General features: G+C 35.3%; 1 protein-coding gene and 1 pseudogene across 1 annotated transcript in view; one reads left to right on the top strand and one right to left on the bottom strand.

Moving 5' to 3' along the window:
• Positions 1-24,715, bottom strand: part of LOC140785465 (uncharacterized) — a 35,279-nt gene extending 10,564 nt beyond the window's left edge. The window contains exons 1-2 of the mRNA XM_073133290.1: positions 24,311-24,715; positions 13,199-13,340 (exon numbers count right to left, since the gene is read on the bottom strand). Of these exons, the coding sequence (XP_072989391.1) occupies positions 13,199-13,340; positions 24,311-24,573 (405 nt within the window). The 5' untranslated portion in view covers positions 24,574-24,715. The remainder of the gene's footprint in view (positions 1-13,198; positions 13,341-24,310) is intronic.
• LOC140787522 (uncharacterized) lies at positions 9,567-10,416 on the top strand (annotated as a pseudogene).
• Positions 24,716-27,724: the final 3,009 nt, after the last annotated feature.

Here is a 27,724-nt window from a genome sequence, read left to right as displayed (position 1 = left end):
TCCTAGTTTGGGAAATAAATACTGGTGGTTGTCGGGTCATTTTGGATGTGATAAGACTATCTAAGAAGTTGAGCGCCAATTCTACTGGCCAAGTCTCAAATGTGACGTATTAGTTGGCCAATGTAGGACTTGTCAATTGGCAAAGCATAGAAAACAAAACACTGGACTTTACACCCTGTTACCTATGCCTGATCATCCGTGGCAGGACGGAAGTATAGATTTTGTCCTTGGATTACCTCACACCTTTGGAAAACATGACTCAATTTTTGTGGTCGTAGATCGCTTCTCTAGGAAGGATCATTTCAGTTTTTGTACTAAGACCTATGATGCTTCACATATGGCAAAATTGTATTTTGCCTATATAGTTGAGTTATATGGTCTTCCAAAAACTATTGTATATGACCAAGATATTTGCTTTATGAGCTCTTTTTAGAAAACCTTATAGCACATTGGTGAGGACACCACTTTTCGTCACGTTTATTCTCGTAAGCACAAAAGGGCTGCAACCGTGGCCTTTTGGCTTAACGAGGGTTGTGACTAGTCACCTTCTTGGGCTATTTTCGTCTTTTGTCTTTTACTTTATTTTGCCTATATAAAAGCTTGTAATCATCTTTTATCGGTTAATGAATGTTTTGAGAACTTTTGCCTATTGAGTGTTTGTCAAAGATTTCACGGGTTTGATTATTTCTTCCTATTTTTTCTTCTCAACTTTACAATCAAGACGTTATTCTGCATCACACATGGTTGGCACCAAGTTAGAAATTCTCTACAGCTTATCATCCCCAAACCGACAATCAAACTGAGGTCATCAATCGTAGTCGTGAAATTCTTTTGCGATGTCTTATGGGTAATCATAACAGAAATTAGGATGTTATTTTTTTTGTAGCCCAATTTGCATATAATAAATTCATCGATAGATCCATAGGCATGAATCCATTTGAAGTTGTTCATAGTTTTTAAGCACGCAAACCTTTAAATCTATTGCCCATGTCATCTCATGGTAGAGTCTCTGAGTTTGCTGAAGCATTTGCACATCATGTTCATTCTTTGCATCAGAAGATTACTAAGCGAATTGAGGCGAGTAATCTTCAGTATAAAATACATGTGCTTGTGCAAGGAGTTTAATGTAGGACATCATGTTATGATTCGTGTTAGACCCAAACGGTTCCCTTCAGGAGTTGTTCAGAAGTTGCACACTCGTAGTGCAGGACCTTTCCAAGTTCTAAAACGTGTAGGGACTAAAATTAGTGTCTAAGATAGTTTTCAATAGCTAAATTGAGGACATCTGGCCAAGGATATTGACATAATAAATGCAATTTGTGTAGAAAGGAGTCTAAATTGTCATGAAGGAACAAAAGTATCTTGATGCTATAATAAATTGCAAACATGTTTTATTTTGAATTTGACAAAAACTTGTGCTAACTCAAAGTAGATCAACACCTAGAAGGTAAATCTAGCTGAATCATGTACAATTTGAATCCAATTTGATGATCCGCCAAATTTGAGGGAACACAATATTTTGTATTCATGGATGAAATTTCAACCAATAACCACAAAATTCAAGTTGAGATCATCAAATATGTAGTAGATTGACATGAATCTTACTAGAATTATATTGCAGTTATGTGATTTTCCCAAACTTTCCTTATTTTTTCTCAATTTCACTAAATATTTATCAGCATGGTTGTATCTTTGCTATGCCCCCATGTCACATGCCTAATACCGCATCAACATTAGATGCGCCAGCCGACACAAATGATCCATACAAGAGTATTCATTACTTTAGCAACAACATTCTTTTCTCAAAAATTGTTTCATCCAAATTTGGAAATTACCAATATACTTTTATGAACACTTTCTATAGATCATAAGGACTTCCTATAGGCCTATTTATAGCTTCATTTATTGAGTTATACAAGAGTGTAAACCCTGCAAGTCAATGTTCTGAAAAGTGGCCAATGCAGTTACCATGGCAAGGCAGAGGACTGGCCGCCCTGCAAAGGGGTAGGAGATGGTGGTTTGGTAGTTGGGCCTAGAGGCGTGCGGCAGCTAGAGGTGATGACTAGCAACTAGAGGTAATCTAGAGGCAATGATCGGTGACCATGTCATCCTTCTCCTCCTGGTTCTTCTTCTTCTTCTCTTTTCTTTTTCTTCTCTCTCTCATCTTTCTTTCATTCTCTCATTGTAATGTGCCTCATGTTGGGTCAATGGCTCCTAGTTATGGGCCAATTATTCTTTCTAAGTCCCAAGCTTTTCAAGCTATTCTTGAGCAATATCTGTTGAGAAAATGAGTGGCACAGAAGACTCAACAAAGAACGAAGTGGAGCTCAAGCCTAAAGGGACCATTTTGCTCATCTGTGACAGTAATTAACTTAGGTTACGTTCGTACTTGATTTAGCCCATTTCAGGACTAGAAGAATGTAAGTTAAGTTTTAATTTTCGCACATCTTTTTTAGTGTCTCTTTAGTTCCTTCGACATAGTAAGTGTGCTGGCTATTTAATGAAGTTTAGTGGTCATTTACTTCCAGCACACTTTTCTTTGTCTTTTTCTTGTTCTTTTTGCATTAGTAAGTTGTGCTAATCTTTAATGTTATTTAGTAACCAATTATTAGCTTTCGGGAAATGTAATATGTTTCACCTTTAGAAAAGGCTTGTTTTGAAAGTGGAATACATATAAAGTGAGTTTAGAAATTTTTCTTGCTCAAGAGTTACGAAATTCTTATGTAAACCTTGGTTTAGTAGCAAATCTATCAATTCTTATCACTCACCTTCTTCTCCTTCTTGGGTGTGGCGAACTACGCTAATAGTATTTGTTTGTGGCATTTCAAACTTACAAATAAAAGCCATTAGTTCTTATCTTTTTATTTCTTTCTTTTGAAGTTTGTGAAGGTCCATTACACTAGTTGCCACATCCTTGACACCACTCATCACTCTTTTCTCCCTATCATTAGCGCTCACATAATTGTCATGCACCCATATATTTAGATGCATTGATATTATACTAGATGCATTTAGTAAGATACATATATAGAGGAAAATTTGCACCAAAAACACACTTGGTTTTTATTTTTGTCACTTAAGCTTGTTTTTGTTTTTCTTCGCAAGTCAGGCTTTTCTCTTCTTTTTTCTTCCAAATTTGCCTTTCTGTCATTTCGTACCTCATTAAATGCTGATAGGACACTGTAAGAGAGAAATAACCCTTCTTTTTCTAGTTGCTTCTTCTTCTTTTACTTTTTCTTATGCTGCTGCTTCTTCTTTCATCTCTCAATCTCTTCTTTTTCTTTTTCTTCTTCTATCTTGGTTATTTCAATGGTGGATGAAATAGGAATTGAAGCTTTAAGGAACCTTAGATTTATTTATAAGCGTTCGCATATCTACATTGTAGTTAGTATATTTCATTTGAATTGGTTGATTTCCTCTAAAAAGAATTTAATCAGTGATACAAATCAATTATGGTATCTAGTTGGTTAATTTACAAACTTTGCATTTAATATACCAATTTTGTAGTTAATTTATGAATTTCCCAGTAAATTACTAATTTTGCAATTAATTTTTGAATTTTGCAGTTATATTTACTAATCATCTTTGTCTTCTTTTACTTTTTTCACTAAAAATAATTATATAAAGCCTCTCATATAAGAAAAATAAGGTGTTGGAAGAGTGAGATATAGAAGAATAAGTAGAATAAAAGTAAAGTGAAAAGTTTTGTAAATTAACTTCTAATTTTGTAAATAAACTACGAATTGCAATCATAAAAATAAAGAAATGAGGGAGAAGTAAGATATAGAAATATAAGGTGGTGAAAGAGTGAGATATAGAAAAATTAACTACCAATTTGTACTAGAAATAATTCTATACAAGCCTCTCATACAAAAAAAATAAGATAGTGAAAGAGTAAGATATAGAAAAATAAGTAGAAGAGGGGTAAATTTTTTTACAGATTAACTATAAATAAACTACAAATTACAGTTATAAAAGGAATGAGGATGAGAAGTAAGAGAAATACAACTCTATTCAAACTTTTGGAGTTTTCATAATCACTAATATCTTGCTAATTTGCAATATCCATAGCTACAAGTTATTTGTCATATAAATTAAGTTCATTTTAGAGGAAACCAAGAAATTTGAATTAAGCAATTCGATTTTTTTGAAAGATTGATTATAGTTATTGGTTATTTTAGCAACATAGATTAAGTTCCTTTTTCGAGGAAACCAAATAATTCATTTTTTTTAATCTTTGCTAATATTTAACTACAAAATTTGTAATATTAACTACGAAATTCATAAATGAAAGTAACAATAACTAGATATCACAACTTATCTACAACATAGATTAATTTCTTTTTGAGAAACCAACAAATTCGAATTAAGTATACTAACTACGATGTAAATGTGCTAACGCCCATAAATAGATAAAAAGCTTTCCTAGCAAAATTCCAATTCGTATCCAATCTACCATTGAAATAATTTTTATTCTTTTTGTTACTAATATTTAACTGTGAAATTAATAATATAGCCAGTGTATTGAAAGGTGGTCGTGAATTGCGGGCGGTCACCCCACCACCTAGTGCCTAGGCAGAAGGCGGACGCCAAGGCGGTGTAGTATTTTAATATATAAAAATTAAAAATAATTATATATGATATATAATATATTCTAATATAACTAAAAATTAATACTAAGATTACAAGTAGCCAAAATAGAATCATAACTAATCCTTTTTTCTCATTTAACAATCACTAAGATCCTAAAAAAACTAGAAAATTAAAAAAATCCCCACACTACCCTTCAATACTACTTCAAATGCCAGTCTGTCATCCATTTATAGTAGGGGTAAAATTGGAAATATAGGAAAAAAGCTTGAAAAAGAGGGAAGTAGAGAGCGAGAGATAGCTCAGCATCTCATCGCCGGAGAGAGAGAAAGTTGCAGCGAAAGAGCGAGAAGGGGCAACAGATGCAGATGAGCTCGTGCTATCGCTTGTCGCTGCTGCCGTTGCCGCTCGTGCTATCACTGCCGCTCGTGCTACTGTTGCTGCTTGCCGTCGCTGCCGCTCGTGCTTCTGCTGCTGCTTATCGTCGTTGCCACTCGTGCTACTTTTGTCGCTTGCTGTTGCTGCTGCTTGCTGCCACTCGTGTTGCCGCTTAGGGCAGAAAAGGAGGATCGAGTGAGAGTGAAGACTGAGGAGATCGATGTTATTTTCTTTTTTAAAGTTTGCCAGAATCCGACCCGTGTATATCTACCCGACCCGTGTATATCGACCCGACCCGTGTATATCGATCCGACCCGCGTCTAGTGGGCCGCCATGCACCAAAGCGAGCCGCTAGGTGCCAAAGCAGCCCGCCCCGAGCACTAATGCGGCTTGCCCGCCTTTGGCAGGCCGCATTGCTACTTTGCGGGGCGGCCGCCTTTACCGCTTTTCAAAACATATTATATAGCTGCGAAATTCATAAATTAAATACAAAATTCATAAATGAAGTGACAATAACTAGATATCAAAACTTATTTGCAACACAAATTAAGTTCTTTTTGAGGAAAAACAACAACTCAAATGAAGTATACTAACTACAACGTAAATGTGCTAACTCCCATAAATAAATGAAAGCTTCCTAAGCAGAACTCTAATTCCTATCCCATCTACCACTGAAATAATTTTTGTTCTTTTTGTTCCTGATATTTAACTGTGAAATTGATAATATAGCTGCAAAATTCGTAAATAAACTATGAAATTCATAAATAAAGTGACAATAACTAGATATCACAACTTATTTGCAAAACAAATAAAGTTCTTTTTGAGGAAAAACAACCAGTTCGAATTAAGTATACTAACTACAACATAAATGTACTAGCGCCCATGAATAAATGAAAGCTTCCCTAGCAAAACTCCAATTCCTATCCCATCTACCATTGAAATAATTTTTATTCTTCTATTGCTAATGTTTAATTGCAAAATTCATAAATATTACTGCGAAATTTGTAAATTAACTACAAAATTAGTAAATAAAATTGGCAATAACTAGATATCACAAATCATTCGCGACACTAATTAAGTTCCTTTTGAGAGAAACTAACCAATTCAAATTAAGTATACTAACTACGACGTAAATGTACTTAACGCCAATAAATAAATAATAGAAAGTTCCCTAGCATAACTCCAATTTCTATCCATCTATTATTGGATAATTTTTGTTCTATTTATTGCTAATGTTTAACTACAAAATTCGTAATATAACTATGAAATTAGTAAACTAACTATGAAATTCGTAAATGAAAGTGGCAACAACTAAATATCACAACTTATTTGCAATATAGATTAACTACGGTGCAAATATGCTAACGGCCATAAATAAATTCAAGCATCCCTAGCAAAACCCAATTTCCTGTCCCATCTACCATTGGAATAATTTTTGTTCTTCTTTTTGTTGCTAATATTTAACTACGAAATTTGTAAATATAACTGTAAAATTCGTAATTAACTATGGAATTTGTAAATTAAAGTGACAATTAACTAGATAACACAATTAATTTGCAATATAGATTAAGTTCTTTTTGAGAGAAACCAACCAATTTGAATTAAGTATACTAACTACGACGTAAATGTGCTAGTGCCCATAAATAAATAGAAGTTTCCCTATCGAAACTCCAATTCTATCCTATCTATCATTAGAATAATCTGTGTTCTTATTTTTTTTGGTAATGTTTAACTGCAAAATCCATAAAATTAACTATGAAATTCATGAATGAAAGTGACAATAACTAAATATTGCAATTTATTTGCAAAACAAATTAAGCTATATTTGAGTGAAACCAACCAATTCGAATTAAGTATACTAACTACGACGTAAATTGCTAACACCCATAAATAAATGAAAGCTTTCCTAGTAAAACTCCAATTCCTATCGCATTGACTATTGGAATAATTTTTGTTCTTCTTTTTGTTGCTAATATTTAATTGTGAAATTCGTAAATATTAATTGCAAAATTTATAAATTAACTACGAAATTTGTCAATGAAACTGACAAACTGGCCAAATCGACTCCCTAGCCACCTTTCCCCTTACACCACTCCTGCGTAAACCCTAGCTAGGGTTGTCTCACATCCCCTCAATCACTAAGGGCTCACGAACTCACCATTTACAAGGCGAGATATGCCCCTAGACCAGATCAGCCCTGTGCGTGCAACTAGTCTAGATCAGCCACCTTTCACTTTAGACGGTAGCCTTAGTTGGATGCCCCCAAGCACCTAGTCCACATCATTTTGTAACGATGGCTATGGTTTTATTCCAAAAAAATAAAGAAATTAAACTTTCTTCTTCCTTCGGGTGAAGCATATTGGTGTGATGACAAACCTTTTGGTGTCATCCTGATGAGCCAGAGCGAGTCATCTTCTTCATTTAATCTATTGTTTTTTCATTCTTTCTTCTTTATTCTAATTTTTTCCTTCATTATTCTCTCTCTTCTCTCAATCTCCTTCTCCTTTCTACTCTCAATCTCCTTTTCCTTTCTACATTTTCTTAGATTTTTCATTGCTGAATCAAAAGATTTTTTGTCTCGGTACTGTAGCAGTGTGTCATTCACTGTAGCAGTGTGTCATTCACTGTAGCAGTGTAGCAGTCATGCTTGCATATACTGTAGTAGTCCATACTAATATTTCCTCATATCTTTGATCTTCTTGAACTCTTGTTCTCCTATACCCGACCTATATTAATTTGGTATTTGAGCTATCCATCCTACATTATTGCTACTATACCGAAGAAACCCTTTTCTAGGAAAACTGATAGAGAAGGAGATAGAGAACAATAATCTGATTTTACTCTGGTAAGGCTTCTCGCCCTGGACCAATCTACACTTCACAAGAAATAAGAAGAAAATGAACTTCTTTTTTCTTTGTTTATTTTAAACAAATCAATAGTCATGAGATCTCCATCCCATTTTCTAGTAAAGGGTAAAGAAACCCTAAAAAGACCTAAATTCCTAGTCAGATTATTGGTCAAAGAGACCTTAAAATATAGATTCCAACAAAACCTAACTAAATACTAAATACTAACTTACAAAATGGCCTTAAATTGAGCCTAAAATAGGCCCAAATATGAAAGTTACAAATTTACATAAGAATAGGCCAAATAAATGAGAAAATAGAAAATTAACCTAAATAAAATTTATGCTAACTAGAGTTCACTCAATGAAGGTATCAAACTTTCAACTATCAAGTCTCTTAAACTCTAGTATATACCATCGATCTTTTTATCATTATTATTGCTTGCAATGAGGCATGTATTTTTGCTTAATAAAATATATCAAGAGATCTTGGGATCTGAATTTAGAATCAATATGCATATGGTTGGTAATATAATTATTTCAATATGCATATGGTTGGTAATATAATGGCACTCTAAGACTTACAATCTAATTATATTGCACAATTCTTTGTAGTATTTTTTGTATTATAATTAGGTTAATTACACTTATACTCCTTAAATTATACCCGATTTTCTCATAGGCCGATTATTTTTTGTTACAATGTCCCCCCTAAACATTAGATCAAAGTGAAACGACTAATGACAGTGATAGAAAATGCCTAATGACTATCATACCCCAATAAGTATATCAGCATCTTTATCACCCCATCTCTAACTCTGCTGACACCACCACCGGCGGTATACCCAATTCCAAACCCGAGACTAAAGGAATCGCAAGATCCGACAATCCCCTTCTTCGCTAAAGGATAATATTAGCAAAGTAGTCGATTGCGTCGTCACGTTAGTAGCCAGTGGTGAAGGTGGAGAAGCGTCTTTCCACCACCTCCTGTAGCAGTGCCACCAGCAATTACAGGTGTTTTGAAAATACCAATAGCAGGAGATCGAGCATGCCGGCGCGAATCAATATCATGAAGTCGACGATTGTGTGCATGATCTCCGCGGAGGCCCCCATCTCCTTCGCCCAGGCCTACGAGCCCTTCATCTGCTCGTGGCTGCACGCTGAGGAGAACAAGCGCCACAACATGCAAAACAATGACATTGCCGCCGCGATCTCCAAGACCGACATCGTTAACTCTCATCAGCAAATTCAATGTCCTTTTGAATTCTTCCTTCTTTAACTCCCTATTCAACTATAGCTAAATTCCGAGAATAAGTCCCATGCTTTATTCCCATTTTTCGCGTATAATTCTAAGCTTATGACATGTTGGATTTCTTATCCAAGTCCAATATCGAGATGGGCTTGGAGACGGTGAACTCGAGCTAGTGCTCGATACGCAGCACCGGAAGCTACGACAACTGCCGCCACTCGAGCCTCATTATCATAATTTTCCTCAAAGAATAATAGGAATCACTTATGACATTTTAATCAAGCCTAGCTTGATGATTTTCCTACTTGGTTGGAAAATAGTATTGCAAAAGATGTTGCATATTGTTTGTGTTGTTATCTTGTCATGCCAGATAATCAATCAAGGAAAGAGGGGCAGAAAATCTTTTGTTTCTAAAGGTTTTACAAATTAGAAATGTATAGGTCTAATGAAAGAGAAACAAAGTAGTCATATGTAGCCCTTAATAGACAATGTGATTGTACTTGAAATGAATATCAGACTCATATAGGTGCATCTATTAATTGCATTCAGATTCTTTTACGATAAGGGTTGGCTTTTCGCGGCCCAATGAATTAGATAACTCAAAACTTAAGGAAATTTTCTTGAACTTCTTAACTTTCTTGTTGATCATAATGAAAGTATAAGAAAGTTTGCACTGAAAAATGCTCCTGAAAATCAAAAACTCACAGCACCAGATACTCAGAAGGATATTGTTAATGCATGTGAAGTTGAAACATCAAATGCTATTGTTAATGAACTTGGAGATTTCTTTTTTTCTGTTTTGATTGATGAATCTCGTGATATATCCAGCAAAGAGCAAATGGTTGTTGTTTTAAGATTTTTAAGTATTGTACATGTTTCTGACACAAGTTCTTTGTCACGAAGAAAGCTCTCAAAGAATTTCTTTTACTCACCAACTTCAGCTGGCATTAGTTACTGTTGCAAAAAATCATACCAAGGTCACAATATATTTAACTTGGTGGGCTTTGCATCTAGTATTGTTGGAGCTTCTTTTAAGAGGCATGATCTTCAAGAAAAACGAATTGTTGAGATTATTGAAGCACTTAAGAAAGATGAATTTCTAAGTGAAGATGGCCTAAACCATGAAACTAGTCTAACACAAGCTGGTGATACACATTGGAGTTCACACTATTGTGCACTAATCAGGTTAATTGTGATGTTTTCTTCGGTAATTGAAGTACCTGATTTTTTGTGGTCAATGGCTCAAATTCTGAACACCACTGCCCTCTCAACCTCATCCACCTCCATTAGCCTTAGCTTTCGAGGTCGGCTCATATCATTGGTATCAAAGCTACCTTTCCTCGAACCACCGTAACTACCAAGGTTCTTAGTATTGGGATCAAAATCGGTATCGACCATTCGAAAAAATGATACATATCGGCCTCGTAGGATCAAACTATTTTTTAATTACATAAAATTCTAAATATTATTTAAAAATACAGAAAAAATTTTAAAAATCTAGAAAAAATGATAGAAAAATTAGAAAATAAAAATTACTCACATATGAAACCTAGAAACTTAAAAAAAAAATGTATTAATTTATTTAAAATTTAAAACTTTGATTAATACCGAGCTAGCTCTCGTAAATTTCTATAATCTTCATCATCATAATCATCATAAGTTTGTAAATAATGATGCCTAGAACGTGATGCTCTAAAAAGTGATTTCATCATACTAGTTATATTGCATAGATTTTATTATATAATTTGTGTTTGAGAAGGATAATAACCAATATATGAATCTTGTGTTTGAGAATACTGAAGATATTGAGGATAATAACTAGTATATAAATCTTATGATGACTCCAAACAATAAATATTTGATGCACTATAATCATAGGAAGTAACATTCTCATAACGTCATTGATAAATATATACATCCTCAGTTTCTCTATTTTCATTCCTTATGCCTCCATGACTTTCCTCAGCAAATGTAGATGGGACGATCTCACCACCAGGTATATCATTAGAATTATGATTGGTACTATTAGGTATACTATCTCTCGCTGCGGAACAACTCGTATCAGCCTCTACCCTTATTGTGGTCTCTCTTAATATCTTATCTAATCATGGGTCATTTCTATCATCTAACAAATTGTCATCTATTTCTCTGATACATGGAGTCAAGAGATCTTATTCATCAAAAACATGATTTAAAAAATTAATTCTTTATTTTTTTACCTTCTTAAATTTCTCTCTATCAATCTCATATTATAATGACAGAAACTAACTTCTTCAATTTTTTCATTGTTAATCGGTTGCATATTTTGGTGTGGATTAGATATAAATTGTTCAATTTCTTTCACACTGTAATGAAGATATAGTTTGATTTAAAATATTCTTTGTTATTGGCGTCAAATTTGGTGCCTCCTCCTATCTATAGATGGACCACAATTCAGTTTGAGTATTATAAGATATAGCTGCAGCAACTTTGGCAGTACTGCATTGCCCAACTCTCAATCTATATCTCTCCATTTGAAATCATAAATATATTATTGCATCCATTTAATAAGAAACTGATAATATTGAAAGTTAAAATTTGAGATAAATAATAATAAAACTATTTAATTAAATCATAACTCACTTTTTATCACAAAGGATTTGTTTATGAATATTGAGTTCAAACCTAGTAATTAGTTGTTATATTGTTGAGTCCTAGACATTGTGGGTCACCAGTCTAGTCGAGTTTAGTCAAATCTTGCTATGTAACTCAAGTCAAGTCTGGTTAGCCTTCTTTAAATATTATGGAGTGCAATCTAATCAATTATCCATCATTTTGAATCAATCATTCTTTCCCACCCTTACTCTCCTCCCAAACCTTAATCGAGCTCCCTCAAACCTTATCCGCCGCCTACCATAGTTGTCGGCTACCCTCCCCCTTTTGTAATATCGATCCCTTTCCTCCTTAGGATCGACCAACTCTCTACCCCCTCTTCTCTCTCCCAAATCTATCAGTTTCCCTAACCCTACACCACCATCCCTTCCACACATTCATCACCCATTATCGGTGAAGCATCTTGACTAGCTCAACATCGGAAAAATGGATTATTGCGTCAAATTTGACATAGGAACATGTGTTGGATCAACTACGTTCAACTAGGTTTTGATTTTAATTATTGAGTTATTCTCAATTAATTAATGTATGCAATCATATTATGTATTGAATCATATTTCTACTTGATTAAAGATTAAAAACACTCTAATATAGACTTTAATACATATATTCAAACCAAAAACATGTATAAAGACCCAATATGAGACACATGCCAAAGGTGTGCCCCTAGCACGTAGGGGTGTTAACCAATTGACCAAGTGCATGTCAAAGCTTAAATCAATGTTGTAAAAAAATGGATAAGACCTTAAGTAGGGTGGGCACCAAGGCAGCCCCGTCTATGTGTTAGGCAGGTCCTTAAGGCGGTTTGAATGTAGGCACTCGCATAGGCGGTTAACTACGTGGTTAGTCGGGTACTAGAGGCCAAATGATTAGGCAGTTTTCAAACTTGTTAATAATTCTAGTATTAAGTATAAAGTACTATTCCTACTTGGTCCCAAAACCTACCTTTCATTCAAGTTTTATGGGGTTTCTAATTCATATTAAATGGGTGTTTTTGCCATAGATTTTCCTATTCTCATCCCCTCTCCTCTCTTTCTTCTTTTTGTAAGGATTAGTAATGACAACCGTTACGAGGGAGGGTCATAGCTAGAAGGTTGTTGCTACTACCTTAAGACTACTCTTCCGGTGGCAACAACAACCATTGCCTCTATGCAAGGTACAAGTTTTCTTGTGGATATATATAAATATATTAAGCTTTCACATCTTTTGTGTTATACAAATAGTTCTAAGCGCCCGCCTAGCCACTAGATGACACCCTAACTGCCCATCTACAATCTTTATAAACATTGATTGAAATGTTTGAAACGTACTGCATCTTGCTCGATAGAAGTATACAACTCATTTAACTAAGTGGCATGTCAACAAACAGACTTGTAACATTTCATCAACTAGTAAAGAACATTCGGAACCATTATGATCAGCCAACACTATTTCAGAAAAAAAAAGAATTAAGCAATTAGACCATTACAAGGATGTTCCCAAACCTTAGGATATAGGTACAGAAAAATGTACCACCATGCACTTATCAACGAGAAGACTGCAGCGCTAGTTACTACAGAGTGAACAAGTATCCAGCTACATGCAACCACACTAACTCCTGTTAGCAATATAGTCCATGGTTGACACCTAAAATGGAACAAGAGAAAAAGAGTTAAGACCAATCATTGATGTAAAGACCAAAAAGGAGCCATAAACCAAAAAAGCAAGTAATAGATAATAAGATAATCCTTTCAAAAGTAAAGAGTGACATTGGAATCAAAAGGCAAAAAACAATAATCAGCGGCATCGTGGCATCATGTTGAAACATGAAAGAACTTGTTTTACTACATTTGGCATCTGAATTACAAAAAGCACTAGTCAGAACCACAATATTTTTCAATTCTTAACTGGAAGTTACATTTGAAATATTTTATGCCTCCCTAGTAATAAATTGGGCCTATATATATATGCCCCGTAAAAGTTCATATAACATGCTCATAGTAGTTTATATGCATTTTACCTATAAAGGAAAACACGTTGATAGAAAAGAACATGGAAGAAACTAAGCTTTTAAAGATCATAATATGCGGGGCAAAAATAGCTTATCCACCTGGTACAAGTGCCATACTAATTAAGGGTAACAGCCTAGGAAGTACAGACATGAATACGACAAGATATAGACAAGGGGATATGGAAGATCTTTAAAAATTAGGATACAACACATCAATGTTTTGAAAGGCAGCCGTGGGTTGCGGGCGGTCACCGCCTATATTGCTATCGTATTAATTACTGTTTTACCCAAGGTTTCCAGTATCGGGATCGGTATCGGCCGTCCAGAAAAATGATACATATCGGTTGTTCGTATCATATCGGACTATTTTTTAATTATATAAAATTCTAAATATTATTTAAAAATGCAGAAAAATTTAGAAAAAATGACAAAAAAATAAGAAAACAAAAATTACTCACATATGAAATCTAAAAACTTAAAAAATGTATTAACATACTCAAAATTTAAAACTTTGATGAATACCGAGCTGGTTCTCGTAAATTTCTATAGTCTTCATCATCATAATCACCATAAGTTTGTAAATATTGATGCCTGGGACCTGATGCTCCAAAAAGTAATTCTATCATACTAGCCATATTGTATGAATCTTATTGTGTGACTTGCGTTTAAGGAAGATAATAACTAGCATTTGGATCTTGTACCTGAAAATACTGAGGATAATAACTAGCATATGGATCTTGTGATTGTTCCAAATAATAAATACTTGATGTACCATAATTATAAAGACCAAAATACATCTCATGACGATGTCATTGATATGTATATATATCCTCAGTTTCTCTATCTTCAATCCTTATGCCTCCTTGACTTTCCTCAACAAATGTAGATGGAACGATCTCACCACCATATGTATTATCAAGACTATGACTAGTACTAGTAGGTATACTATCTCTTGCTGCTGAACGACTCGTACCAGTCTCTGCCCTCGTCGTGGTCTCTCCCAATATCTCATCTAACCATAGGTTATCTCTGTCATCTAATAACCTATCATCTATTTCTCTGATCTAGAGTCGAGGGGTCTTCTTTATCAAAAACATGATTTAAATCAATCAGTTGTTCATTTTGTCTTTTTTCTTAAATTTCTCTCCTCAATCTCATATTATAATGACAAAAAACTAACTTCTCCAATCTTTCCATTATCAATCGGTTGCGTGTTTTTGTGTGGATTAAGGAGAAAGTAGTCTAATTTCTTTCACACTGTGATGAATACACAGTTTGACTTAAAATCTTCTTTGCTATTGGCGTCAAATTTGGTGTCTCTTCCCATCCATAGATAGACAACCATTCAGCTAGAGTGTTATGAAATATAGTTGCAGCAACTTTAGCAGTACTGAATTGTCCAGCTCTCAATCTATATCTCTCCATATGAAATTAGAAATATATTATTAGTTTATTACACACTGATTATATTGAAAGTTAAAACTTGAAACAAATAATAATAAAATTATTTAATTAAATCATAACTCACTTCTTTATCACAAAGGATTTGTTTATGAATATCGAGCTCAAGCTTACTGATTACCTTCCTAACTCCCAACAAAACTTCACTATCATTATTGACATTTTTAGAGAATTGAAATCTTGGATTAAAAAAAAAATACCCTGTAGAAATTTAAAATTTATAAGCATTCAATTTTTTAAATATTCATAAATAAAAGTAAATTAGTAAATTAAAACTTAAAACTTAAAAGCATACCTACCAGCAGCGTGTATATCTCTATGTAGTTGTTTGTTCTATCTAGAATTAATCATCTTTCACCACTTCCTATAACTTTGGCCCACATTTTTTTTTATTCTTTTGCTACGTTCATTGTCTCATATAAGAAACTCATCTCATATTTGTCATCACTGTCTACAAGTTTTAATACTTGGACAAGAGGCTCAAATACTGCGATGGCAATTGTAATATTATCCCAAATGCATTTTTAAGAGCCATATTTTTTAAAGTTTCACCTAAAGATTTATATTTAGATTTAATATTCTTAATTTTTATAGACCACTATTGTGATGTAAACATCCGCATAATATCATCCTTGTAGCACATGATGCTCTCCAAGGCTAAAAAGTGAGTGGCAAATCTAGTGACCTCGGATCTGATGATCTCCCTACCACCGGTCATTTGCTTGAGTAAATTAAAAACCCAACCGTGGTTATATATAAAATTTGTCAACCTCTGACCATCACGTATGAACATGTCAATTTCAAGTTCTTTTGCAATATCCTCTAACATCAGATTAATACAATGTGCAGCACATGGCATCCAATATAAATGAGGTCTTTTAATCATCAGTAAATTTCTAACAGCTTTATAATTTGTCTCATTATCAGTAACCACTTGGACTGCTTTTTTTTCACCGATTTCATGTATCACCTCATCCATCAACTGACAAATATAATCTGTATTTTTGAAATGAACAGTAGCATCCACAGACTTCAAAAATATTGTCCCCATGCTAGAGTACACTAAGAAATTAATTATATTTTTCTGTTTTGTGTACTCCACCCATCACACATCAGTGTACAACCAAATTCATCCCAATACTGTTTAAATGTCTCCATGTAATTATGAAGTTCATCTACCTCTGAGTCAAGATATTTAGTAGCAATATCATTTGAACTAGCAGGCGGAACACCAGGCTTTACTGATTGTATAGCATCTACCATAGTGTGATAGTAAGAACTATCAGCTACATTGAAAAGAATAAGGTTGTAGAAGAAAAATTTAGATATAGCCCTACCAATGTGTTTCTTAGCATTTTTAATTCCTTTGAGAGTTGTCTTGATTGAAGTCTTTGTACGATACTTTTTTTCTGAAGATATGTATCCATTGGTCCAATATTTTCAGACTCTGCTGTAACACTAGGAGTCCTATGGGTAGAACTGCTGCCCCCATATTCTCCCTCTTCTCGTGTATTAACTGATCTAAATCTCTGAAAGTTACCACCAGTGCTTCTTCTCATCTCTTCCTCTTCTCTGCATATTTTTGCTCTCTTTCATTGCCCTCTTCATCTGTCTTTCCCCCTCATTCTCCTCACTTTGCTCATTACTATCATCATCAATGTGTACAGGATTATGCATCAATTTTTCACGAACCATTGACTCTCTTTGTTGTGTAGATTGTTTATCTTTCTTTTTGCCAATTAAATGAGCCAACATCTGCTTTCTAACTTCTAAGGACACTTGAGTGCAAGCTGCTATATTTCCTTGTCTTCCAGCTAAATGTAATTTCAAATGGCTAACACCACTACTCATTTCCTTTCCACACCAGTAGCATTTAAAACGTCTTTTATCTTACCTAATAGTGCTGCAATGTTGCCATCCAATGTCGGTGTCATATGACTTCTCTTTTGGAGCCATTGATATTTTAACTCTGCAACTAAAAAATATAAACAAAAATCAAAATAAAATTTAAAATAATTTAAAATTTATGAGGCATAACTGCATAAGCAGCATCAGCTGCAGCAGCATTAGGTGCTGCTACCACTACTGGTGCTACTGCTGCAGCACTACTACTATGCTGCTACACTGCTGCAGGTGCAGCAGCACAATGAAAAAAAAATTAAAAACTAAAAAAAAACACCCAAAGTCGTCGGAGATCGAGGTCGTCGAATCTTCATCGGAGAACATCACCGGAGGTCAAGGTCACCGGAGATCTACTCAGTCGTCGGTGAGAAAGACCCATGAGAAAGAGAGAAAGAAAGAAAGGAGAGAAAGAAATAAAAGAGACAAAGAGACAAAAAAACGAAAAGAGAGAGTGAGAAAAAGGAGAGGCAGGTGGGGGTGGGGACATCAATTATTGATGTCCCCCGGGTCAGATCCGACCCGTTCCCACCTGTTTCGGTCGGGATCGGCCGAAATGGCCGATCCCAACCGAAACGGATCGGGTTTTAGCCGAAACGGTCGAAACCCTGCCGAAACGGCCGAAACCCCTACTGAAACCAGCAAACCGGTTGGTTTCGGCTGGGATCGGGATTGGCCGAAACCGGAAACCATGGTTTTACCTCCTCCAGTAAAAAACTAAAAAGTAAAAATAGTAATCAGTAACTATTAACTAATTACTGATTACTTCCTCTAGTTAACTCACTAATAGTGAGTCACTATTAATCAACTCACTTTTAAGCTAATTCAACAAAAGATTAACACTAAAAGTTAACTCATTATTAATCAACAAATTAAGTTATTAACATTTATTTAATAGTAGTTACATTAAAACATTTTCCTTAAAAAAAACATTCAACAAAAACAAAGAAAATTAAGTAAAATAATTAACAATCGAAAGAATAATAGATTAGCAATCATTAATCAACATTCAACAAATTAAGTGATTACTGATTAATGAATTAATAAACTAAGTGATTAACCGATTAAAACAATTCAACAAATTTGCAGATAATTACTGATTTATTTAAATTAAGAAATAATAGTCAATAGTTCAACTATTAAGAGTTCAAGACAGAACTGAAATTTAAAAACAAATAAACCCTACGGACTGTATGAGAGATTGAGAGAGAGACTATGAGAGAGGAGTGAGAGAGTGAGAGGGAGAGAGTGAAAGAGGGTGTGAGATCGTGAGAGAGAGAGAGATTGAGAGAGAGTAACTAAGTAACAGAAAAAGAGGGAAAGAGGACTAAGTAACGGAATGTCGCCAATCGCCGTCCATTCTATGCTGCTGCCGTAAGTTACCGCAAGCCACCGCCTTAGATGCCTCATCACTTGCTTGCGCCGGCGGTGGAAGGGAAAGCCAAAGAGGACGAGAAAGGGGTTAGGGATTTAGGGATTTACTAAGTGAGAGGAGAGCAACAAGAGAAAGGGGAGCGCCTAGTGCCTTTTGGTGCTCTGGTGGCCCGCCAAGGTGGTAGACCACCTTGCGCATGCGCCAAATGGATTGGCGGGGCGGCCGGTGCGCTGCCTAAACAAATGAAAACATTATATATATATATATATATATATTATTGATACATCTAAAGAAATATCTTGCTAACTTATAATGTATATAGACAAGTATGCATATTGTATTCATAAAAAAGAATCAAGGTGTGCACAATACCACAGATAAGAAGTTACAAATGATAATGCTACTACGTGTCTCGAGAGTGTTCGAAAGTGTCTAACGAGTGTGAATTTATTTTATATTGTTTTAAATGTTTGAAACTTCTTAGAAATGTCCAACTCTTATTTTTTAAATATTTTTTTTAAATATTTGTGCACGTCGGGAGGTCCGACTCTTATTTGGTGATATTCCGCTCTCAAATCCAACTTTAAGAAGTAGCAAGCACCTGCAAATTCGTCTAACAACTCTTTAATGATTGGAATTGGATATCAATTTTTTACGGTGATAGCATTACGGTTGAGGTTACCGCAGTCCAACGAGTTGATTTTAGCAAGTTCCCTATGCTACCTCACGGGAAGTCTAATCTTCGCAATCGGTGGTTCCATAATGAGTAGTTGAATACACATTGAGGTTGAGAAACCTCCTTCCTCCTCCAAATTACCCACAATGTTTGGGATAGTTTTTAATGGCTTAACTAACAAGATTAGTGAAGAATAAATGCTACAACTTGGTCTTTGGGTCCCTGGACGTGAAGGAGACTTGGTTTCAAAGTAAAAGCACTACTATTCTATTTATTAGTAAACCTAAACTCTAAAGTCTTTCCTTACACCATATTTTAGGCCTTTCTACTATCGACGTACCTATTTGAGAGTTGAAGAAGCTACTACCTTATCTGAGTAGTTTTATCTCCTTCCATCTAGTAGTGATCATTTTAATCAATTAACTAATTATCAGTTATTGCTTACTATATTTTATTTTAGTTACTTGTTTAGGTCGATTGTTCTCCAAAACATTGCATTCATACTAGATTTGCATCAAAATCATTACAAATACATGATCAAAAGTATTAAGACCATAATAAATAACATATAATCAAAATTATCAAGTTCACAACTATAACATAAAGGTCTTCTTCTAATCTTCTTCACAATCTACGAGAGGAGTTTCGTTTACTAATAGATTATCATCAAAATCATCATCAACTTCCAGCTCAACATCATCCTTGTCGTCTATTTTGTTATCTGACTCAATTCATTGCTCGTCTAAAGAAATGGAAGGAGTGCTACCAGTAATAGCTTGAGTAGATTTAGTGCTCCTCCTTGATCTTGCTCAATTCATTGCTGATCCCAAGTTAAACCTTTACCTAGAAACACCTCTTGCTCTAGATGATCACTATCCAACCATTCCCTTTGCATTATTTTTGTCATCAATCGTGCAGCTGCTAAATTAGCAACAGCATTATCAATCACAACTTGAAGCACATTTTCTTCTCCCACTTTCTTAATACCCTCAACAATAATATTATAGATATATTCACCTATATATTAATTTTTAGAACAATCAACTAAACATAGAAAACTAACCCTCAACTCACAATTGACACATAAATTCATTATATTTTTTCCTCTTCAATCTGTCCAAGCGTCAGTTAAAATAGAGTAGCCATTTTTCTTCCATGCAACTCTATGGTTCTCCAAACCATCATTTATTTTAGTCACTTGCCTCTTCAAAATTGGCTCACGTAACTCATGCATAGATGTCGACTTGAACCCTGAACTGTATTAACTAACTATTTCCATCAATACATGAAATGATTTATCAAATAATAGCATTAAAGAAATATACGACACTTGTAAACCCAATGAGCTAAGTATATTAGCACTCTATCTCTTTATTCTTTTACAAAAATATCTTTTATGTTTGTCCGTACCATCTTCTCCCTCTCTCTAATTATAACTTAGATCAAAAAAGGTGTATTTGTCCAAAGGACCTCTACTCCTCAATCTCTTACTTTTAACATCTAAAATTTCTAGATCTTCATTTTCTCCAAATGTGTTTATTTCTGCCCTTAATTCTACCACCTCTCTTGATTTATCCTCCTCTTTTAATTCTCATCTAGATACTGATGCGGACATCAATGGCATATTATACAGGCGCATGTATTAGTGCAGTTCCTCCAGAAAATTAGTCTAAGTCAATTATTTTTATTATACATTTGCTATTTATGGTGTTTAGGGTTATATTTGCTTTTTTACAATTGTTTAGGGTGTTATTTGCTTATTGTCATTTGTAAGGTCTATATATAGGCTAAAAACCTATTAATCTAACCCCTCAACCCGTTAGTCATTATCATCTCAACTCGTTAGCCATCTTCATTCCCAACCTCACATCAAGCCCTAGCCTAATTCCCCATCACTCCTGCCCCGACGCCATCAAGTCCCTGACAATGCTGCCCCAACATCGTCGCTCCACCCAACGACGCTGCCTCGACGCCATTGCTCCACCCGACAACGCTGCCTTGACCCGTTTGCTCCACCCGACGACGGCAACGCCGCATCAACGCCTTCCACCGATGACGCCACTACTAGGGCTTCTCGACAGCGACGCCCTCCTTCTGCGCCGCCGACAACTTCATTCTTCACTGGCGACGCCGTCCCTCTTGACACCTACACCCATCGCTTTCCACCGACGCCGACATTGCCAACCTCGTTCTCCACCATCGCTAACGCCATCTTCTCTGAACTCCGCTGCCTACCATCGCTAATTGTTTAGGGTATTATTTGCTTATTGTCATTTGTAAGGTCTATATATAGGCCAACTTTTTACTCAATCGGGGTTAACCCTAATTGAGAATGGAGGTGTAAAACCCCATTCTTTTTCTCTTTCTTTCACCATCATCGTTCCTAGAATCCTAACGATCCATTTGTTTTATATCAAATACTCTTTAATAACCTTTTTGCCTCATCATTTACTTTTGGACAAAGCGCAACATTGTCTCTAATATGAATAATATGCTTCTTGAATCTATTAATTCCTCCCTTAGTGATCTTCCAGCAAAATTTATATTTCACCATGTTAGCATCATTTTTATTTAAAAGGTATCCATACTGCCACCCTAGATCATTAGAACCAACAGGCACAAAAAATTCAAATGATGTTTGAGAGGAATTAGGAGTCATATTTAACTATCTATAAATAAAATTGGGCAGAAAACAAATATAATTCACATTTCATACTTTTACTTCCTCCAATTAACTCACATTAAAAAAATTAAAAATTATTGTATAAAATCAGGAAGACAGTAACTAGTTACTGTTTTACTTCCACAGCTCCTCCAATAAAAACTAAAATGTAAAAACAGTAAAACGGTAATCACAAACCAATTAGTAATTACTGTTTTACACTTTTACTTCCTCCGTTGGTAACTAATTACTCACATTTGAAAAACTGAAATTACTGGCTTATTGTATTAAATAGGGAGACATTAACTACTAAGTACTAACTTATTACTGATTTAAAAACAATAAAAACACTAAACAGTAGCCGATAAAAACAGTAATTGTTGATTAGTGATTACTAACTCTAGTTTATTCACATGAATCACAATTCAAAATCTCTAATCAGCAACTATACTTAATTAGCAAGTAATTATAAATTCCTCCAATTAATAATGCAAGGCAGTGAAAAAATAAATAAATAAAAATGACTTCTTTAAATTACCAACCTAACTTCTTAACTGATACGATCTCCCCTTAGGCTAAGGTTCAATCTCTTCCAATTCTCTGATCTGGACTAGATCTGGCATGGAATTTTGAAATAAGATCCCAAAAGATGTCGTCGTCGGATCGATGTGAAATTTGGATAAGTTGTAGCCCCAAAAAAGAGTTTTCCAACAAATCAAGTTTCAGACAAATCGGATGTGGGAATCTCGAGATGTCATCCGATTAGTGGACGAACGTCAAGGTGGTCTATTTAGGATCCATGGATGGAGGCACGAGATCCTAGGATAATGGTGGTTGGAGGTGGACCGGCATTTGTGGGGTGGCACCGGTGAAAAGTGGTGATGGAAAAGTTATGGTTGATGGAAGTGTTAGGGCAAGTGTTGGATAGATTGGAAGAAGGGGAAGGAGAGGGTCGCGCCTAAGGTTCTATGGTGATTGGCCGATCGAAGGAGGTTAGAAGCGGCGACGCCGGGGATTGAGAGAATGAGAGCGAAGAAGACGAAGAAGGCAAGGCAAAACTCAATTCTTTAATAATCAATAATGACCTCTGGTTGCCATCCACATCATTTTAAAGGCTAACCAATAACTCAAAATTAACCCTAAACAATACAATTTCGCCAACCGCGTTCGAACGCGCCCAATCACTTTCGAACGCACCGAGTTTGCTCTTCTTTAGATTTGCAAACGCGATGCAAGCGTTCGAACGCGCGATCGAATACGCTTGTTTCCCTTCTTTGGATTTGCGAACGCGATGCAGGCGTTCACAGTGCGTTCAAACGGGAATGCACACTCTTATAACCCGTTCACAACCGCATTCACAACTGCGTTCAAACTCACTTCACCTGCGTTCGAACGCGACTTACAAAAAACTTATTTTCTTGGAAATTAAACATTAAAACAAGAAACAAAGACACTCCTAAAGTGAATCCATGCTCGAGACGACATCGGTGAAGTCTGAATCGTATCATTAACTTTTTAACCTTTAAACCTCCCAAAACAGACATTTGGCCTCCCCTCCTCTTTTATAAACCCCATACAGCCCCTACTGGAGGATCATCTTTGGAAGGTATTAAATACTTGTCCTCTTCACATAAACCTCTCATCTACTCTTTATTCTACTCTACTCCCTCCCACAGCTATTGCAGGTTTCCATGCTTTACCACCTCGCTATATGCCCCCTCATAATCATTGTGGGTTTCTTGTTAATATAGCTTATCACTTTGCTTTCTTTCCATCTATTTGTGGTTGTCTTAAGGGATTTCCAGCAATATAACGAGAATTATTGTTGCCTGATGTGAAGTCAAAGGCAAGGGTCAGGGCAACACACTATCCTTCACATTGGGTGATTCCAACCCATCTTTAGCGCACTCTTGATTATCCTAAGCCTAGTAATATTATTCCTACCAGTCATATCTTTTATTATAAATTTCAGACTTGCTGAATTGTTTAGTTTAAGCTGAACTGAATTTAATCTTACTTATATCTCAATAAAAAAACCTTATGATCATTTCCTGAATTACTGCTTTTGTTATCTGTATTGCTAAATTCATTTGTCTTACATTTAATAACATGTTCTCCAACATTTGTTCAAATTTTTGAGTTGCATTAGAAACTGAAAAGGAAAAACACAAGAGGAAGATGTAATAGATGTTATAGATGTTAAATTGAAAAAGAATTAGTTAAATTCCAGAAATATATATATACATGTGTGTGCAATTCCAGAAAGTACAAAAACCACGATATAGTTCTACAGGAAAAGAAGGACAACCGAAAGCTATAAATTCATGTAACACGAAAGAAGATTGTCCATCAAGAAGCAAATGGTTAGACAATTTCCTGTAATTAGCACGAAATCAAGAAATGAGACACAGATTATGGGGTCAAAAGTTATATTATATAAGTTTAATCCCTGAACTATCATCATTATTGAACTCAATCGCTTCCATGATTCATTCGGTTCCTTCAAAGTCTCACAGAATTGTTAGAAACTCACCATGAGGGTTTGGTATCCCATACGGAGTCATATTCAAGGGAGAGGTAGTCAAGGTAGCCGTCCATGTCGTCCACGACTCCATCTTCGTCTAAGAAGAGAGACTCGTTGCTCTTGTCACCCTTGCTGCCGCGTATAGCAAGTAATCGGCGCGAAAGACGGCGGGAGATTTCTGACGGAATGGAAGAGCGGAATTTCCCGGAAAAGCTTAGCCGTGAATGAGGGGTAAACGGGAGCGAGAGGGGAAGGAGAAAAAGCGCCGTCATTGTTTCTTTATCTGCTCGGAAACCTATCTAAGGGTTGTCAAAATAATCAAATCCGGCTCTTTCTCGGCTGACAAAGCTCGATACAGTTCGGCTCGTTTGTAAATGAATCGAGCACTAGAACTTCGTTAGTAATTTAGGCTGGAAACTAATTTCAAGTTAAACTTATTTAAGTAGGCAGTTTTGATAAGGTTCGAAAATTTATATAGTTTAGAATAATTAGATTTGTTAGTGCTAAATTTATATAGTTTAGAATAATTAGTGGACATAAAATACTACATATTTATGACATGCAATCTAAGAATCATGTATGATCAAATCAAATAGCTTATGAAAAATTAGATTATGCAAAAAAAAAAAGTCAAGTTAAAATTTGAAGAAAAACACTTTCAGCATTTAGATTTCAAAACCTTGTTCGGACAGGATTAGTGGTGTTAGAAAGGCAAATAGAAAAATGAAACAAAGTTCTTATTCAGAAATGGACTTGGAGTTTGATGATTTATCCTAGTACGTAACTTAGACCCGACCTACTATCCAACCCGATTCTAACGGATTCAAGTAAAATTTTTCTATTCGACCATGATACAAATTTGGATACGAGTAAGATTTTTAAGACAAATAGGGATGCGGATTAGAATAAAGATAAAAAAAACTTGGATATGAAAACGGATATCAGATATTTGTTTACCTGCATATTTTTTTGAATGATTTACAGTTTTTAGTTTGCTTATTTAAATAGTAAATATTGATATTATTACTATTAATGTATTCTATACTGCTTGGAGAAAATGATTTTGCTAAACTTATATGTATTTTATATACAAAAAAATTAACTCTTAAAATTGTTTGTTAATTATCTCCAAAAGAAATGTCATAATTCGTTTAAAAATTATCTGTATCTATTTAGTTAGGATATAATTTTCAATTTTGCTATATATCTAATATCTATATCCGGATCTAAACCCGGATCTAGATCCATACCAAAAATATGTATCAAAGTGTGGATTTAAGCACTATCTGATCTGTATCTGATAAATTTTCACCCCTACCTAGCATCCCTCGCAGTAAGTCCTCTCCTTCCTCTCTTTTATTCTCTTTTCTCTTCTCTCTCTATTTCTCTTAGGCTTGGGCTCAGGCTCAGGCTCGTGTTAGGGCTCATTCAATTTAGTGATCAAAAAATATATTTTAATTCCCAAGATTGAGAGCAGTCTAAATATACTTTCGGATTTGAGTTCCAATGTCCATGGCGAAACTTGGGATTACTGCAAATACTTGAGATAGCGAGGTCTTAAGATCCGAGAGTTAGAACGACTTAGGATTTTGAAGGTTGGTATGTCATGGGTGAAGGTACAGATCTATCGGAGTGGATGGTAGAGTGGAGGCTGAGATGGTGGTGGTGGTTGACCTTGGTTGTGCAACAATGATGGTGGAGGTGGCAGCAATGGAAAATTAGGGCTTGATAGTACAGAAGGTGATAGAACGGAGTAAAGTTGTCTCTTCGAGTCGAGTGGTGCCGACCAAATGTAGGAGTAGGCAGCAATGGTCGACCTTGGGTGGTGCTACGGTTGGGCCAAGCTTAGTCTAGACAAACAAGAGGAAGAAGGAGATGATCTCAATAATTAATTAATCCAAGATAAGTTAATTAGCTGCACACCACAAGTTTATATAATGACTACCTAATTAGACTACAATCGGCTTAGCTTGATGAGCATAGGTCCAACTAACACTAATAAGCAAATAGGAGTTTTGGGTTTAGGGAAGGACCCCTAAACTACCGAACACTAAAATAACTTTATTTTCTTTAATCAAGTTTAGTCCTCAATAAATAATTAAATAATAATATATAAATTTTATTATTATTTTAATTTTATTTAATTTTACCCTTAACATGACTTACATCTATCAGTTTAATGTTTTGTCAACCTTATATCTTCTCTCTTTCAAAATACTCAAATATTTATATTGTAAATATTATGTCCTCATGTAATGAAAACCCTAAAAAAAAAATTACAGAAAAATAGTGTAAATAATTTGAGCAAATAAAATATAATTATTTTTAAAATATTTTTACTAATAATATCATTTAATCTAGGTTTAATAAAAAAATATATAAAATAAAAGTAACTCGTCGGTTATTAAAAAGAGTGTAAAACGTTGTTTTGCAGGCTTAAAAATAAATTCGCGGGGTTAAAGTTAACTAAATTGGCTAATTTGTGGGCTTACAAGACAGCAAAGGCTAGTTAGCTGGCGTGCAAAAGAAGCCATCAAATGTTGTTTTGCGGGCTTAATCACTTCTAGTGTGTTCAGTTTGCGGACTTAATCACTTCTGTGGTTAGTTTGCAGACTTGATTTGCCAGCTTATATAAGACGCAAGGCAGCAAATATATCTCATATATTCATTTAAGCTAGCAAATTGTTATTATAGACACCATATAATCATGCAAATAATTTGAAAATTATACTTAAGCCCGCAAATAACTATTATAGACACTATATATTCATTTTAAGCATGCAAATATATCTCTCATATTTATTTAAGCTTACAAATTACACTTAAGCCTGCAAATATATCTCTCATTCATTTAAGCTTGCAAATTATACTTAATCCCACGAATAATTTGAAAATTATATTTAAGCCCGCAAATGACTATTATAGATACCACATATTATTCATGTAACAATCCAACCTTAAAAATATTAATTAATTAATTAATTTTGGGCACGACGTGGCCAGCCTTGTGCCCATGTAAGCTGCTTATGCAGCTTGCGTGGTGGGGCGCCACGCGTCCATTGTTGTTGCCGCAGCCAACCGGCTACGACCAGCTGGCCGTGGCGGGCCCCAGTGCCGCCACTACCCCTCCTCCACCGCCTTCCCTCTCTCTTTAAATATCTCTCTCTCTATCTCTCTCTCGACCACTCTCTCACTCTACTCTCTCTCGCACTCCTTCCTCTCCTCGTTGCCGACGTTAGCTCGCCACCACCTCCCCGAAGCCGCCGCCGCCGCCAATGAGATCCCTCATTCCCTATCTCTTTCCTTTTCTTCCTCTCTCTCTCTCTCTCTCTCTCTCTCTCTTGCCCGAGCTCGGGCTCGTCGGAGCCGAGCCGCGCCGAGAGGCCAGCCAACCGACCGATGCCCTCCCCGCTAGCCCGGGTC

Source organism: Typha latifolia, chromosome 4, assembly GCF_019914945.1.
Source record: "Typha latifolia isolate L0001 chromosome 4, TyphaL0001v2, whole genome shotgun sequence".
NCBI classification, from domain to species: Eukaryota; Viridiplantae; Streptophyta; class Magnoliopsida; order Poales; family Typhaceae; genus Typha; species Typha latifolia.
Note: the sequence above shows the minus strand (reverse complement) of the source record. Positions and strands in the feature narration are given on the sequence as shown.